This window comes from Limanda limanda, chromosome 7 (genome assembly GCF_963576545.1).
Source record: "Limanda limanda chromosome 7, fLimLim1.1, whole genome shotgun sequence".
In the NCBI taxonomy this organism is placed as follows: Eukaryota; Metazoa; Chordata; class Actinopteri; order Pleuronectiformes; family Pleuronectidae; genus Limanda; species Limanda limanda.
The window spans coordinates 8,187,438-8,201,757 of NC_083642.1; the positions used below are offsets into that span (position 1 = coordinate 8,187,438).

General features: G+C 43.5%; 2 protein-coding genes across 2 annotated transcripts in view; one reads left to right on the forward strand and one right to left on the reverse strand.

Annotated features, from left to right (window-relative positions):
* Positions 1 to 14,320, reverse strand: part of LOC133004504 (nuclear receptor coactivator 3-like) — a 63,514-nt gene that overhangs the window by 18,558 nt on the left and 30,636 nt on the right. The window contains exons 2-3 of the mRNA XM_061073965.1: positions 7,686 to 7,774; positions 528 to 635 (exon numbers count right to left, since the gene is read on the reverse strand). Coding sequence (XP_060929948.1) covers positions 528 to 616 — 89 coding nt within the window. The 5' untranslated portion in view covers positions 617 to 635; positions 7,686 to 7,774. The remainder of the gene's footprint in view (positions 1 to 527; positions 636 to 7,685; positions 7,775 to 14,320) is intronic.
* On the forward strand, positions 9,249 to 11,977 carry LOC133004506 (retinol dehydrogenase 11-like). Its single transcript, XM_061073966.1, has 5 exons — positions 9,249 to 9,463; positions 10,089 to 10,207; positions 10,582 to 10,705; positions 10,829 to 11,155; positions 11,601 to 11,977. Exons 1-5 carry the CDS (start codon positions 9,337 to 9,339, stop codon positions 11,858 to 11,860), a joined length of 957 nt encoding a protein of 318 aa, XP_060929949.1. The 5' UTR covers positions 9,249 to 9,336; the 3' UTR covers positions 11,861 to 11,977.

The window sequence follows — 14,320 nt, forward strand, 5'->3', positions numbered from 1 at the left end:
TGTATATATATTACAAAATATTTTACTTTTCATTTGACATATTCGTTTAAAAAATGTTTTTGTTGTTTGGATTTTACTTCTGCTTGAATCACACTTTTTTTTTACTTAATTCTCAAGATCTTCATCTTCATCAAAATCATATAATTCAATTCCAGTGCCATTCCTACCTAAGCATCACACAAAATCTTTGAGCACTTGGTTTGGTTCTTACTTGTCACAGCGTACATCCTTCATTAGCGCAATATCAATATCACAATTTGGTGTATATTTTCCAAAATATTTTACTTTTCAGTTGACATATTCGTTAAACTCTTTTGCATAAATTGTTTTTATTGTTTGGATATTATTTCTGCTTGAATCACACTTTTGACTTATTCTCCAGATCTTAATTATAAATCATATAATTCAATTCCAGTGCTTTTTCTACCCAAGCTTCACACACAATCGTGGCCGGGGCGACAGAAACCACTGACCCAGTAGCCCACTCCCCCCCCCCGCACCCCCATGTGCTCATCAGACACACTCACCCCAGACCTGGCGTGTCGCAAGTGGAGAGCTTGCGTTTCCGGTTTTCTGAGCTCAGAGGCTCCATGGAGTTCTCCCCCAGTCCGCTCATCGTGGACACATATCAGCACCTGAGTGGGAGGAGCACAGACACAGGTGTGAGTAAGGGTTAAACACTATTGAGTCCCTATTAGCCTTTTATTACCTATTATTTAGTTAATTGTAAAGGGGAGAAGAAACGTGAATCTTCCTTTGTGAATTCAACTCAAATAACCAACACAAAAGCAGGTTGTAATGTGGATACAGCTCAAGACAGTGCACAGAAGAGTAAAATATGCTTAGATCATGCAAATCATATTCTCCTGGCAGACTCTGACGAACATCAACATGTCTCGTCGGCCTCCTCCTCTTTGGAGAACGTGAGAGTAAGCGTGTGAGGCTGCCTTTGTTTGTGTGTGGGCTGGTGCATGTATAAGTTCATTAGCTCATACGGTGCCTCCACACAAATACACACACACACACACATGCGCGCACACAGGATTAGCGGAGTCTCTGATGATAAGCCACGCTGCACAACTAACCCCGTTAGACAGCCGTCTGTCTCCCATAATGCATCACATTTCGTCTCCAGGAAATGAGCTGATGAAGGTTGTGTGGGGAAGAGGGGCAGATGGGACTAAAAGGAGGCGAGGAGGAGGAAGAGAAGGGAATAGAGGGAAGAATAGGAAGGAGTAAGGGAGGGAAGAGAAGCCGGTGTTGTGAAGTGAGCTGTGATTGGTCACTTTCTTTGCCACAGTGACAGCAGCTGACACTGGGGAAAGGTAGGAGGGAGGGAGGGAAAAGAGGATGGAGGGAGGGAGGGAGGAGAGGAAAGTAAATGGCGAGGGGATAGAGAGAGAGAGAGAGAGAGAGCACAAATATAGTGGGAGACAGAGGATGGCGAGAGAAAATGCAGAGGAAGAAATGAAAAAAAAAATACCAGGGGGGAGAATCAGAGCGAAAAGAGGCGGAGGCAGTGGGAGGGAGCGAGCCGAGAGAAAGAAAGATAAAGGCATGTCAGAGAAAGACAGGAGGCAAGAGGAACAGGTGAGAGGAGGAGATGGAACATTCACACAGTGTCTGCTGTGGATTCTGAACGCATGTGTGGCTCACCGAGTGGGCAGAGAGCCTCCAGTGCCCCTCTTAACCTTCACAGCCAAAGCAGCCTTTTCATTCCATTGATTACATGGTTATCCTCTGACCAGAGCACTGCCTCTCCTGCATAGCAAATCAGGCCAATGGCCGGGGAGAGATGCCGGCCTGTTATTTAATCATCGCGCACCATCATCTCAGGCTTGTGGGATCAGAGCTGTCGGCGCAAAAAACGTCTGATTGCATTTGTGTTGTTTTTTTTGTGGTTCTTGGATAGTGCGTGTTCCAGGATCCAGCTGTTGGCCTCGACCACATCTGGCCAAAACAAGCAGTAAACACACCTTCTTATCGAGGCGGGATCAATATAAAAAGGTTTCTTTCATGCGATTCAAGAAAAGACCAGGTGAAACACGAGACAACAACGGGGAATAGTCCTGACTCTTCCTCTAAAAGCCAGCGATGCTCTGAAGATGCGTCGATCCTCTTGCTCAATCCCTGCTGCTTTGGGTTTCTTTCAAATTCCTCTTTTAATCCCTCCCTGGAGTCCCTCCCATCTGACTGTCTGTCTGACTGTCTCGTTGCCTTTGTCTGCTTGCCTACCTGCATCTCCTCTCGCTCCTGTCTGCCTCCCTTTGTGCCCGTCTACCTGCTCATCATTAGACAAACCCCCCACTTGCTGCTGTCTGATGAAACCAACCACGAGGGAGTCGACACTCAAAGAGGAGGGGAGGCGCAAAGTCGTAGGGTTCAGAACTCAAAGAGCCAAAGCAAAGTGTTTGAGTGAAACTCCATCTTTGCTCCTCTGTCGATCCCGCCCGCCCGCCCGTCTGCCTATTGATGGAGTTCTCAAAGGGGGAGTTGCTCTAATTGCGGAGTGAATGAGGCGGCCCCAGAGAATGGTTGATTAGGAGGCTGCTGAATGCCCCAGGGAAATGGGTCACCTCCAGCCTGGCGCGGGCCGCCCGCTTTTCCAGTACAGGGAGAAAGTCAATTACACGCCACAGGCAGTGGGGCCTGGTGGCACCGAGGCGGCGGGGGTGCGGTGGGCACAATAGAGCAGCAGGGGGCAGTGGGAATGAGACACGTAAGGAGGGAAATGGGAGGTGGTGATGGAGGACAGAGGCCGCGGGAGGCGGCGCCGGGCATGAAGATGCCAATTTAAAAGGAGAGATGGGTTGAGGGAAAAAAGTAAATGGTAAGTTGGTTTTTCTACACCTGGGCGGATATTGCATTAGAGATTAGGAAAACATCAACGGAAATGCTGCAAATGTAAAAAAGTAAAAAAAATAGGTAGATGGAGCCCAATCTAATGATGCCTGCATTTCTAACACCAATTTGCATGTGACTTTTCTGTATAAGCTTTGAACACTTTAGTCTTCGGACATAATCGGATATGCAAACCACAGACAGATTATATGACTACTCCTCCCTGCAAAAAAACAAACCTGGTGGCTGGCTGCAGTACAGGTCATAAACAGTGTCATGAGCCACACTAATAGCACAGTACACCCAACACACATTTTGTAAGATTGTTTCTATAATGTTCTGTAGTTTTATCGTATTGATTGACAGCTAGGACTGACGTGCCATCGGTCGAGCAATCATTACTCCATAGACTCTGGCTACAAATGACATCACCATTGCAAGATGGCAGCACCCATATGGCTTCATTTTGGATTTGGATTCCTTGTCCACCTTTCATTTACAGTCTTTACAATAATTTACAATCGATTCTAATCATATAGATGAGGATGAGTCAAAGGCACTGATCAGAGTCTGTGAGCTGATCATCAGAGGAAAACAAGAATAAGGCTCCAGGTTAACTGAGCTGCCAGCAGAGAGTCTCCTGTTCTCCTGCTGGTCAGTACAGGTGACTGCACCCATGCAGGTAAACACAACTGAACTTTCACACCAAGCAGGATGAAGTTTGACCCGATTCTCAACCCTGATCTTGACCTGAGCGATTTTAGGGGGTCAACGCCTTCACGCTGACAGTTGACCCACATATTTTCTGGGTCAGTAGTTGGGGCGTGAAAGGAGGATCACTCGGGTCAACTCTGATGATGGCCTCACCTGGGGTGAAAGCTAAACTCCAGAGGTCTTTCCCAGGACAGCAACCTGCCGGTGACCCTGCAGCCCAGTGGGAGCACCGCTCACCAGGAGTCTTTGTGGATTTATGGCAAAACCAGAGGAAGCAGCTCACCTCATAAACCTGACAGCTCGCAGCCCAGAGCCGTGCACATGCTACAGGTCACGTGATGGCAAGACAACGAGTAGGAGACAGAACGCTGACATGCTGGCTGACAGAAAATCCTCAAAATAAACACTTTGTTTGATAAGATCATTAAAAAATTATACTTTTTGATTATAAATACGAGTTTTCTCTAAAATGTACTGTAGATATTCTTGATGTCCAAAACCCCTGAACTCAGGCCAAGGCATCCTTTTTAGAACCCACAATTTTTTGGGGGAAATTTAAACATAAATGCACATGTTTTCTGAATTGTTGATTCTGTAAAATAAAAGTTGTCATATCGGCAAACACAAACGTCGATATGGCTGTGAATTGGCCAACCTGTACATGATTTAATATATAATAGATGATATATGATCTTAACGGATGCAGGAAAGACAGTTATTCAATTCATCTGTATGAATGTTTAGCCTTGATGCTGCTGCAGCCTTTTTATGAATCTGACTGTATTCAATCCAGCGTTGTGTGGTGTTGACAGTGAAACTGAAATCTGAGCCTTGTTGGGTCAATGCTCGCATGCTGACTTCTGTGAATCTTGGAAATCAGAGTCATGTTCCCCTCAGGATGAAGCATCCTCATTGGAATCAGCTAATAGTTTGGTGTTCCTTCACCTTCATTATGACTTTTACAGTTTAGCCTCACAACTGGTAACTGCTCAGAGTGACATCAGTGTTATCACGCTGTCTTTTGGAATAATAGGAGGCATGCGACATTTCAGCCTCTGGGTTTTTCTGATTAGCTTCAGTTCCCTGTTGGAATAATCACAAAATGTTTTATTATGGCAAAAGTAAATGAGGTTTGCAAAGATTTTATTGTTTCTCACAATAATCCTGAAAAGGGTTGTAGAGTTTATTGATTTAATATTTAATAATAACCGATCTCACCCTCTCCACCAGTTACTGCATCGGGCAGACGTTACCAAATCCCAGTGGCCTGAAAAAAACATCTACAAGAAATCCTTTATTCCCTCTGCAGTAACCAGCCTAAACAATTTCAAAATAAGACGCTGCACTTTAACCTGTTTTTGTCAGCTGCTGTTTTTAACAGTCCCTTCTTGTGTGCCTATTCTGGAATTTGGTTTAGATGTGTGTCATGTGTTTTGAACGTAAACAGTGTGTATTGTTGAGTCTTGTTTTTAAATATGTACTGTGTGTTGTCAAATGAGAATTATGTGTTGTATATTTGAGCTCTGTCCAAAGGAGGATTTTTGTCACTTGGGACAGACAAAGTTTACGTATCTGTCTGTCTATCTATCTAATGTTTATTTTTTAGAATGTGAAAACTAAACCAAGTTATGTTTAAGATAATCAGAAGGAGGGAGAAAGTTTTATTTACAGGGTTTATCCGGCCTCTGGGCCAATGACAGCTGTTATTGGCTGGATCCCTCCCTCACAATGAGCAGCACAGCTAATGGATGGACGGATTATACAAGTCACACAACGCCAATTTCTTGACATCTGTCACAATTATGGCTTTGCGCTGACTTCACTTTTTCTCTTTTTCTCTCAGTGATATTCTACAAATGTGTGGAGGTTTTTTTTTTTGGTTCTGCCTCAGAGTACACAATAAAAATGTTTGCAATAAGATGAGCAGAGCCTCAATAACGCTGCGGAGTTAAAACTCACAGACTCTAGGGGCAACGCCATTAAAATGGATGAACAGCAGCTAAAGACTGAGAGCAAAAAAATTAGATATGGGAAGAAAGGAAACAAAGTGGAGAGACGACAGACCTCCCACGACACAGTGAGTCACAGCAGAGGGGGGGGGGGAAACAATGCAACAAACAAGAATGTGTCGGAAAGAGTAACCGGGGGCAGATGACGAGTGCACAGGAACATATGAGCAATACGAAAAAATACTACCTGCTTCTTTAATTTAATCTGTGTTGTTCTTAATCTGCACAGTTTTACTGCAGGCTCAACATCACCTGAAGGTTCCCGGATGGATTCAGTCGATGTTCAAGTTTCCTTCAGGGCTGAACGGTTTGTTTGTGTATGAGACAGTTTCAACGCAGGAAGTTTTCTAAATGTAATTGAAAGGCACGAAAATATTTGAAAAAAAGCTGAAGTGGCATTTAAACTCCAGATGTTTGACAAGCGTCTCTCTTTCGGTTCGATCTTTGTTGGAGAAGCTAAGACGGCATGAAAGGAGCGGGAGGAGGAGAGAGAGAACGGGAGGGAAGGTGACGGTGTTAGCGGGGCGGGTGAGCTCAGACTGGGTGATGCAAATAGCCTCGCTGTCTCCTCCCCCGCCGCCCGCCCGCCCGCCAGCCGCTCTTTCATAATCTCTGTTGACAAAACAGAGGCACACGGCCCTGGTGTGGCCTTGTAAACTCACACCAGTGACATGACCAGAGCTGCAGCTGCTTCGCTTTGACGACCCGAGCCACGAGTCTTCAACTGGTTTCTGCCGCCTGAGGATGAAACCGGCTCAGATTTCCAAGACTGATTTTGACCGACGTCCGATCTCAAATCACTTCTGCTGACTTAAATTGAAAGGGTTTTAAAGTAATGACTATACATAACAGAGACCTCTGGAAGTTACATTCTACTACATGTTTATGTTGTAACAACCATCAGAGTCATTCAAACTCTTTTTGAAGTTAGTCATTTAGAGTAAAGGATAGCTGGTTTGCGATATCGATTTATCTGTCGATTATTTGCTTGATTTTTCTGTGAGCTCTTTGGTCGACAAAATGTGAGAAAATAGTGACAAATTCCAATCTTTTCTCTAAGTTAATATATTTTATTTGCTTGTTTTGTTAGTCCAACGGGTCAAAATGCAAAGACATTTAGTTTAATATCACAGATGACAAAAAGACTGCAAATGTTTTATTGTTGAAATTGTTGCTTTATGTAAACTTCTGATTGATTTTCTATATTAATAAAGTCAAGTGGATGATCTGTGTCCTCCAGTTCCCATAAGCATATGTAGTTGGCAGATTCAGCCCTTTGTTAATGGCCGCCACAGTGAACCCTCCTTATTCTAACTGTACACTCACAAGCTTTTGACTGTTTAAGAACCACATGAACCAGGAGAGTTTTATTCCCCTTCAAGCCTCAGGAATAATACAGCTGCAGGTCATGAGACATTACCGTGTGTATTTGCAGAATAATTAATGGGATTTATACTTTTGGGATCCCTGAACACCTGGAATGACTCATTTCACTTCACAGCGTGACCTGCTCCTCCTCATCATCATCTTCATCCTCACTGGTTTTACCTCCCGTTTGTCTGGACATGGACTCTGACTCCTCCCCTGTCAAACTAACCTCACTATACTTACACAATCGCTCCTGCTATCTGTGCAACAGCAGCACGTCCACGGAAGAAGCATGTGTGAGGACGCATGTGAACGAAAGAGAGAGTGTGGTTAAGTCTGGATACATTTGTGTGTGTGTGTGTGTGTGTGTGTGTGTGTGTGTGTGTTGTTGTCACCTGCAGACACGGCTAAAAGATTAATGCTCTCTTTCAGCCTCTGTGGCAGGAGGAGCACAAAGAATAATTTGACTTCTCCTCCTGTCTCCCTGCCGTCTTCCCACTCTCCATTTTCTCATCTGCCTGAAAACAACTTGCTCAAGCCTCTTTCAAAAGATCCAGAATCAAAACCTCAAATACAAAAACACCTTCATAAAACATTTGCTTTGCAAAACACACACACACGGTTGTCTGCACTCAGGTCAGGAGGATGTTGCAAGAATGTGGCAACATCGAGAAACTGTCTGTGGCGAACCGCTCAACCTAAACCTACTGTAGCAGGCCGTTACCATGCCAACCATATGGGATGTTAGCCCACCTTGTAACGGTGCCGAGATGATGGACGATCCGATTCCCTCTCCCTCTTCACTCTGGGGGTGTGGTCCTACGTGGGCTGGTCAATTGAGTCTGGGGGGGAAAAACCAAACAAAAAAAATAAAGTTATGCTCAACAGTGCAAATTTTTTAGGGTGATATTAATCAATAACAAGCAACATTATTAATCAGAGGCCTGAAGACACGTGCACAGGAAGCTGCATTAACAGCTTAATGAGCAGGAGCAAGTGTGAGGGAGCCGCGGCTCGCTGAGTGCCTTTGTCTTCATTACGGCGCAAACACATCAGGACTCCTACGCATTTGCATTAACACAGATCGCTCCCACGGCCAGACCAACCACACACATACACACACACACACACACACATAATATTTGAAAAAAGGATGTGAGGAAGACACAAGCTTTACAGGAAACCAAATGGTCAAAACCTGAAGGTGACGACAGCATGTGATCAATTATTCAGTCCCCAACTGTAAAAGGTAAAAGAAAGTGCTTCCATGTCTTTTCCACTAAACGTGCACCTCACATCCATAAAAATGGATTTAAACATCAAAAAAACATTATTGTTAAATATCTCTGATGCTTTATGGACTCAGAGCAAGAGAATGAAAACAGACCATTAGGCTGTTTCATCGCTCTAATCCCCAAAGTACATAATAGGCTAATTTGTGTCCATTTAGGTCCTGATAAGATACAATATGTGTCCGTGTGTGTGTGTGTGTGTGTGTGTGGACATGCATGCATACGTGACTGTGATTTGCAAAACGCTGCGCTGTTGTAGTACTTCAAGTGTTCTGTCTGAACAATCATAAGAGAGTATCCTGTGGGGGGGTAGAGAGTGTGTAGCCATGGAAAACACGGGGCGTTTCCATGACACCCTGTCATCAGCGCCAGGATGTCTCATGTTCAGCTGTGCCTGTGAGTGTGTGCTAGTGAGAGAGAGCATGCAAAATAAGGAAAGAGAGAAAGTACGTTTACTTTCGTTTTTGCGAGAGAATAGTTTCTGAGCGCACTTTTTCATTTTGGGTTGTGTGTGTGCGTATTTTTTGTGCATGTGTGTGTGTGTGTGTGTGTGTGTATGTTTCTGTCTGTGTCTGTCTTGTGGACGCAGCCTCAGTCATGAGCAGCAGTTTATTATTATTTAATATTCTTGTTTATTATTATCTGTCCAGTCAGATTGTTTGTTGTATCAGAGCTGCAGTTAATCCATAAACAATCAATAAAACAAATCAGCAGCTGATTTTCAGTCTGACTTTTCTAATTCTTTTAATTTCCAGTAACTTTAATTTCAATTGACTGAAGAGGAGCTCAGATCTTTTAATGAAGAAACATTGGTGTATAAAACTCAAATTATTAAATTAAATTACAGAGAAAAGAGCTTAATGCAGATATATGTCCATTGTAAATTTTATATAATTGTTCATGATCTTATTCATTATAGCATTTGATGGTTTTGACCTGTGTGTTAACGTGTGAGCAGCAGTGGAATGCTGGAACTTTACACTGGAGGCGGAAGCACAGCATGTACACAGGGTGGAGCGGAATGCTGTGACAAAGTCCAAACCTGGGAACGGCTGCACACTCACTTCACCTCTTTCACTCAGCGTCTGTATTTTTACTTTTTTACAGTCAGAATGATGCTGCTGCTGCTGCTACTGCTACTGCTACTGGTGGGTGGAGCAATTTATTTTCTCCATGTCGTAAAGAGTCCCAGATGTAAGAGTAGTGCAAAGTTACACGGGAAAACGGTGATCATCACTGGTGAGTTGAGAACTGCAGAACTTCCGCCATAGGATTAACTATTAACATGCACACACTGGAAACTGCTATTGGTAATAATGATAATTGATAAAAAAATAATACTGATGATATTTTTCAAAGGGAATATATATGAAGGCTTCAAATCTTTTAAAACCCTTTTAGATTATGTAATATATCACTGTGTTTGAACTTGTCCAGGAATTTCAACCATCGAAGAGCAGCATGCGTTTTAGAGGCGTGTCCAAATCAAGGGATTTCTTCACAACAGCTGCTTACTACAGAGTCCAGAAGTATCTGACACAGAAGTTCTAGATCAGCTGCTTCCGGATGTTGTTTCCGAGGTCGAGATTGAAAAGCACAAGCTCGACTTTTGTGCCAAAATAGACCGAAACGATATCAAAGTGAAAGAGACAAAAACACAAACTCTGTTCTCAGAGTCTGAATATCAGTGAAGCCGGAAACCGAACATTAGTCCTGATGGTGACAGAGGACAGACACTGCTGTCCCAGTCCGCATTCATGTCCAAACTTTCATAGAAATCTAGTCACAGCTTTTGAGATTTTCCAATCAGGACCAAACTGGCAGATTTAGAGTTGAGTGACGTCTAAAGCATGACTTTCTACAGGAGCAAACACTGGCATCGGTAAGACCACGGCGATGGACCTGGCCAGGAGGGGGGCCAGAGTGATCCTCGCCTGCCGGGACAGTCGGCGAGCTGAGGCAGCCGTCCAGGAAATTGTCCAGGTGAGGACACAAGAGCTTAGGGGTCAGGAATATATCCCAATTATTTAGATTAAGGTTCATCTCACTTCACTTGACATCATGACTCAGTAAACAAATAATTTGTCTCATATTATACGGCCAATGATACGTGTGTATCAACAACGTCTGGTGTCCCTCAAGGTTCCATCGTATCATTTCGTATGTAATCGCCCTGTTATGCTGATGATTCACAGCTTTTCACACCAAGTTAAGCTCCTCATTTCTTATCGTTAGCAAGAGTTTAGTGTGGTTTGTTTTATTAAAACAACGCAGCTGAGAAACAAAACACTGATCTGTTAGAGCTGGAAACCATGTAATGATTCAGAAACTTGTTTTTCTAACCGCGTCGTGATCAGGAGACCAAGAACAAACAGGTGATCTTCATGCAGCTCGACCTGGCCAGTCTGAAGTCTGTTCGATCCTTCGCAGACAACTTCCTGCGGTCGGAGTCCAGGTTGGATCTTCTTATCAACAACGCAGGTCAGGACACTGTTATTAATCTGCTTGCTTAACAGCACTACCTGATATTTCTTCAACTCTTAGAATGAAAGTTTTGTGTTGTGTTCAGTGTGTTTCTGGTGTTTCTGGTGTTTTGGTCTTCAGGCCTGTTGAACTCTGGGAAAACGGAGGATGGTTTCGGGATGATATTCGGCGTCAATCACCTGGGTCACTTCCTGTTGACGGTGTTGCTGCTGGACTTGCTGAAGGCGAGTGGGCCGAGCCGTGTGGTGAACTTGTCCTCCAGAGCCTTTGAGGCTGGGAAGGTGGATTTGAACTTTCTGAGGACTCATAGAGATTTGGCTTCGGGCAGTAGCGACCTCCAGCTCCTCCTGACCTACAGCCACAGCAAACTGTGCAACAACCTCTTCACCTACGAGCTGGCAAAGCGACTGGAGGGCAGCGACGTCACCTGCTACAGCGTCCACCCAGGTCAGTTCACAGCAGCAGTCAATCACTGACTCTTCAACTCGTCTCATATGTTTGCTTGTTGCTTGTTATGTCGACACCCAGTGGCCGGAGGCATTATGTTCTCGAGTTGTTCGTCCTCCCGATGCCGTGAATGCGATATCTTAAGAGTGCCTTGAGGGAATTTCCTCAAACTTGGTTCAAATATTCTCTTGGACTCAAAGATAAACTGGTTTGGTTTGGTGCCTGGAGGTCCAAGGTCAATGTCACCAGGGGGCTCTGTAACTTTCACACAGGGATGTTTTACCAGCTGTTTTTCCGCAACTTTCCATTTCAATATTTTCTCTTCACTTGTCTTAATTTTGACTAGGATTTTTTTTTTGCTGTTCCACACATTTAATATTTCTCCTCTGGCAGTGATATTCTTTTATTAACTCTCAGTAAATGTCTTGGGTTCTTTTCTCTCCAGGACTAGTGAAGACAGAGATTGGTCGTAACTTCAGCCACTGGTGGACGTTCCTCTTTCGTTTTACCGAAATCTTCACTCGAGATGCTGTGTCTGGATGTCAGACCACGCTCCACTGTGCCCTGGAACAAGACATCGAACACCTCAGTGGTCATTTCTTCTTAGACTGCGCCCCAATGCTCAACATCGCGTCGAAGTCTAGAGACGATGCTGTGGCCACGAAGCTGTGGGAGCTCAGTGAGACTTTCTGTGGTCTCTCTTAAAAGGAAACTTCAAATCTGAGCTTCGGTCTTTGTATTCGGTGAACGTAACTCACGTTTTTCACCTGTGACAACTGAGCTGCTCATTAAAGTGCAGAATTGTAGAAAAAAATACACAAAGTCTGAGTTTTTTTCAATGCAATTTGACACATTTCTCACGAATCATTAGGAAGAATATAGAATAATAAAAATTATATAAATGTATGTATTTATATCAATCTTTGTATGTGTGTGTGAGTTTAGCAAACTTCATGCCTACCAAGCCTATGTTGTGTATGTTTACATGTGTGTGTGTGTTACCATGTGCCTGTGCACCATTAATCGTCAGCAACCTGACCGCTGGCTGCACCCGTGATTGGGAGCAGATGGGGACTGTTGGTGTGTGCGGGTGTGTGTGTGTCTGTGTGCGGGTGTGTGTGTGTGTGTCTGTGTGTGTTAGAAGGAGGAGGGGTGCGTGCTCTAGTTTAGGTGATGTATGGACTCTCACACCAACAAAGACCCTCCTTCAACCAATGTGTTTCCTATTAATTGAAAGGGAAGAATAATGGAGTCGGCTGGCGACTGCTTAAGCAGGAAGAATTTATAGCTCGGCCGCGAGAAAAAGTAGCCGACTCCATTTTTTATGCAAAAGTGGGGTAAAAATAAAGAGTGGTGCTATGTGGCAGCCAGGAGCTGGGATGAGAGACCCTTCAGTGCAATCATCGCTGCTCTCTGTGCTCGCTCTGACACAGCCCTGAAAACTAGAGTGCGTGGAATGTTGTTTGCAGCACGTGGAGCTGCTCATAGTGGTGTAAAGCCTCAATCATAAAAGCAGTGTGAACAAGCTTAAGATGCAGAGGTTGAGTCAATGGAAAGAAATGTGAAGCTTGCAGTTGCTGAAGCATTTTTTTTTTTGCAGTCGCCTCTCCAGCTCTTGACACGTCTGTTTATCTCCTCGCTTTTCAATAACTCGTCAGCTGAGATCTAAACAAGCCATCATCCTTTCACTGTGAGAATGTTTGTGCTCTTGTATGTCATCAACGCACACTCCAGCAGCACAATGAACATCTTGAATAACAGCATCTTGCTCTTGTTAAGAATGCAAAAAGACACAATCAGAGTTTACTGAGGATGCTCATATTAACTCAAGGAAAATGTCATGAGGCACAAATCTCACCTCAGTGCCGACTCTGCATCTAAAAGCTGAATAATTATCAGAGTATTAGAAGCCACCGGATACTGATATTAGGGGGTCAAACATGTCCCATCAAAGTTGCTGATTTAACTTGGTTAGTTAGTTTGTTTTGAGATTTCTTCCTCTAGATCAGTGATGCCAGGGTTACGGCCCGCGGGCCGGACCCGGCCCGACTGTACATCACATCCAGCCCGAGGGTGATAAGGGGAGAATATAAATTTTAATTTAATTTTGATGGAATTTAAAGAAAAAAAAAAATTAAAATTTTCGGTGGACTCCGTTAGTTGGTCTGTTGCTGCTGCCCGCCTCAGCTGCAGCAGCGCCGGTAGTGCTGATCGAGATGTTGTCAAAGAAGAGGAAGGTCGACACTGAAGCTCGCATCTTTCAGGATAGATGGAGAGAAAATTATTTCTTTTGGGAAGTAGGAGGCAAACCCGTGTGTCTTATCTGTCGTCAACAAGTGGCTGTACTAAAGGAGTACCACATCAAACGACACTACGAGACCCACGCCGAGAAATACGGCGAGTACACAGGGCAACTCCGGACTCAAAAGCTAAACGAGCTAGCATCATCGCTACAGAAACAGCAAGCCGTATTCTCCAAATGTCGAGATACACACGAAGGTTCGTTTTATTTTAATACATATTGTAACAAACTGATAGTTGAGTTCTGTTCTGTTTGACTGCTTGATATGTGGTTGTTATGAATGTTCCGCTAAGTACACCGTGTTGAATAAGTACTGAGATGTCCTGAGTGTCTGTGAATAGGTCGGGGTCGGACATGTGACAGTTCTTGACCAATGGCTGTGTGGGATGACAGGCTCTCATTGGCTGGTTCGTTGGCGTGTCAGGGGTGAATGAGGAAGTGGAGGGAGAAGACGAGTGTAGATAGATAGATAGATAGATAGATAGATAGATAGATAGATAGATAGATAGATAGATAGATAGATAGATAGATAGATAGATAGATAGATAGATAGATAGATAGATAGATAGATAGATAGATAGATAGATAGATAGATAGATAGATAGATAGATAGATAGATAGATAGATAGATAGATAGATAGATAGATAGATAGATAGATAGATAGATAGATAGATAGATAGATAGATAGATAGATAGATAGATAGATAGATAGATAGATAGATAGATAGATAGATAGATAGATAGATAGATAGATAGATAGATAGATAGATAGATAGATAGATAGATAGATAGATAGATAGATAGATAGATAGATAGATAGATAGATAGATAGATAGATAGATAGATAGATAGATAGATAGAT

Coding starts and splice junctions, on each gene's coding strand:
- LOC133004506 (XM_061073966.1), top strand. CDS start 9,337: ATGATGCTGCTGCTGCTGCTACTGCTACTGCTACTGGTGGGTGGAGCA. Junction 9,464..10,088: donor GAAAACGGTGATCATCACTG/GTGAGTTGAGAA, acceptor GACTTTCTACAG/GAGCAAACACTGGCATCGGT. Junction 10,706..10,828: donor TCTTCTTATCAACAACGCAG/GTCAGGACACTG, acceptor TTTGGTCTTCAG/GCCTGTTGAACTCTGGGAAA.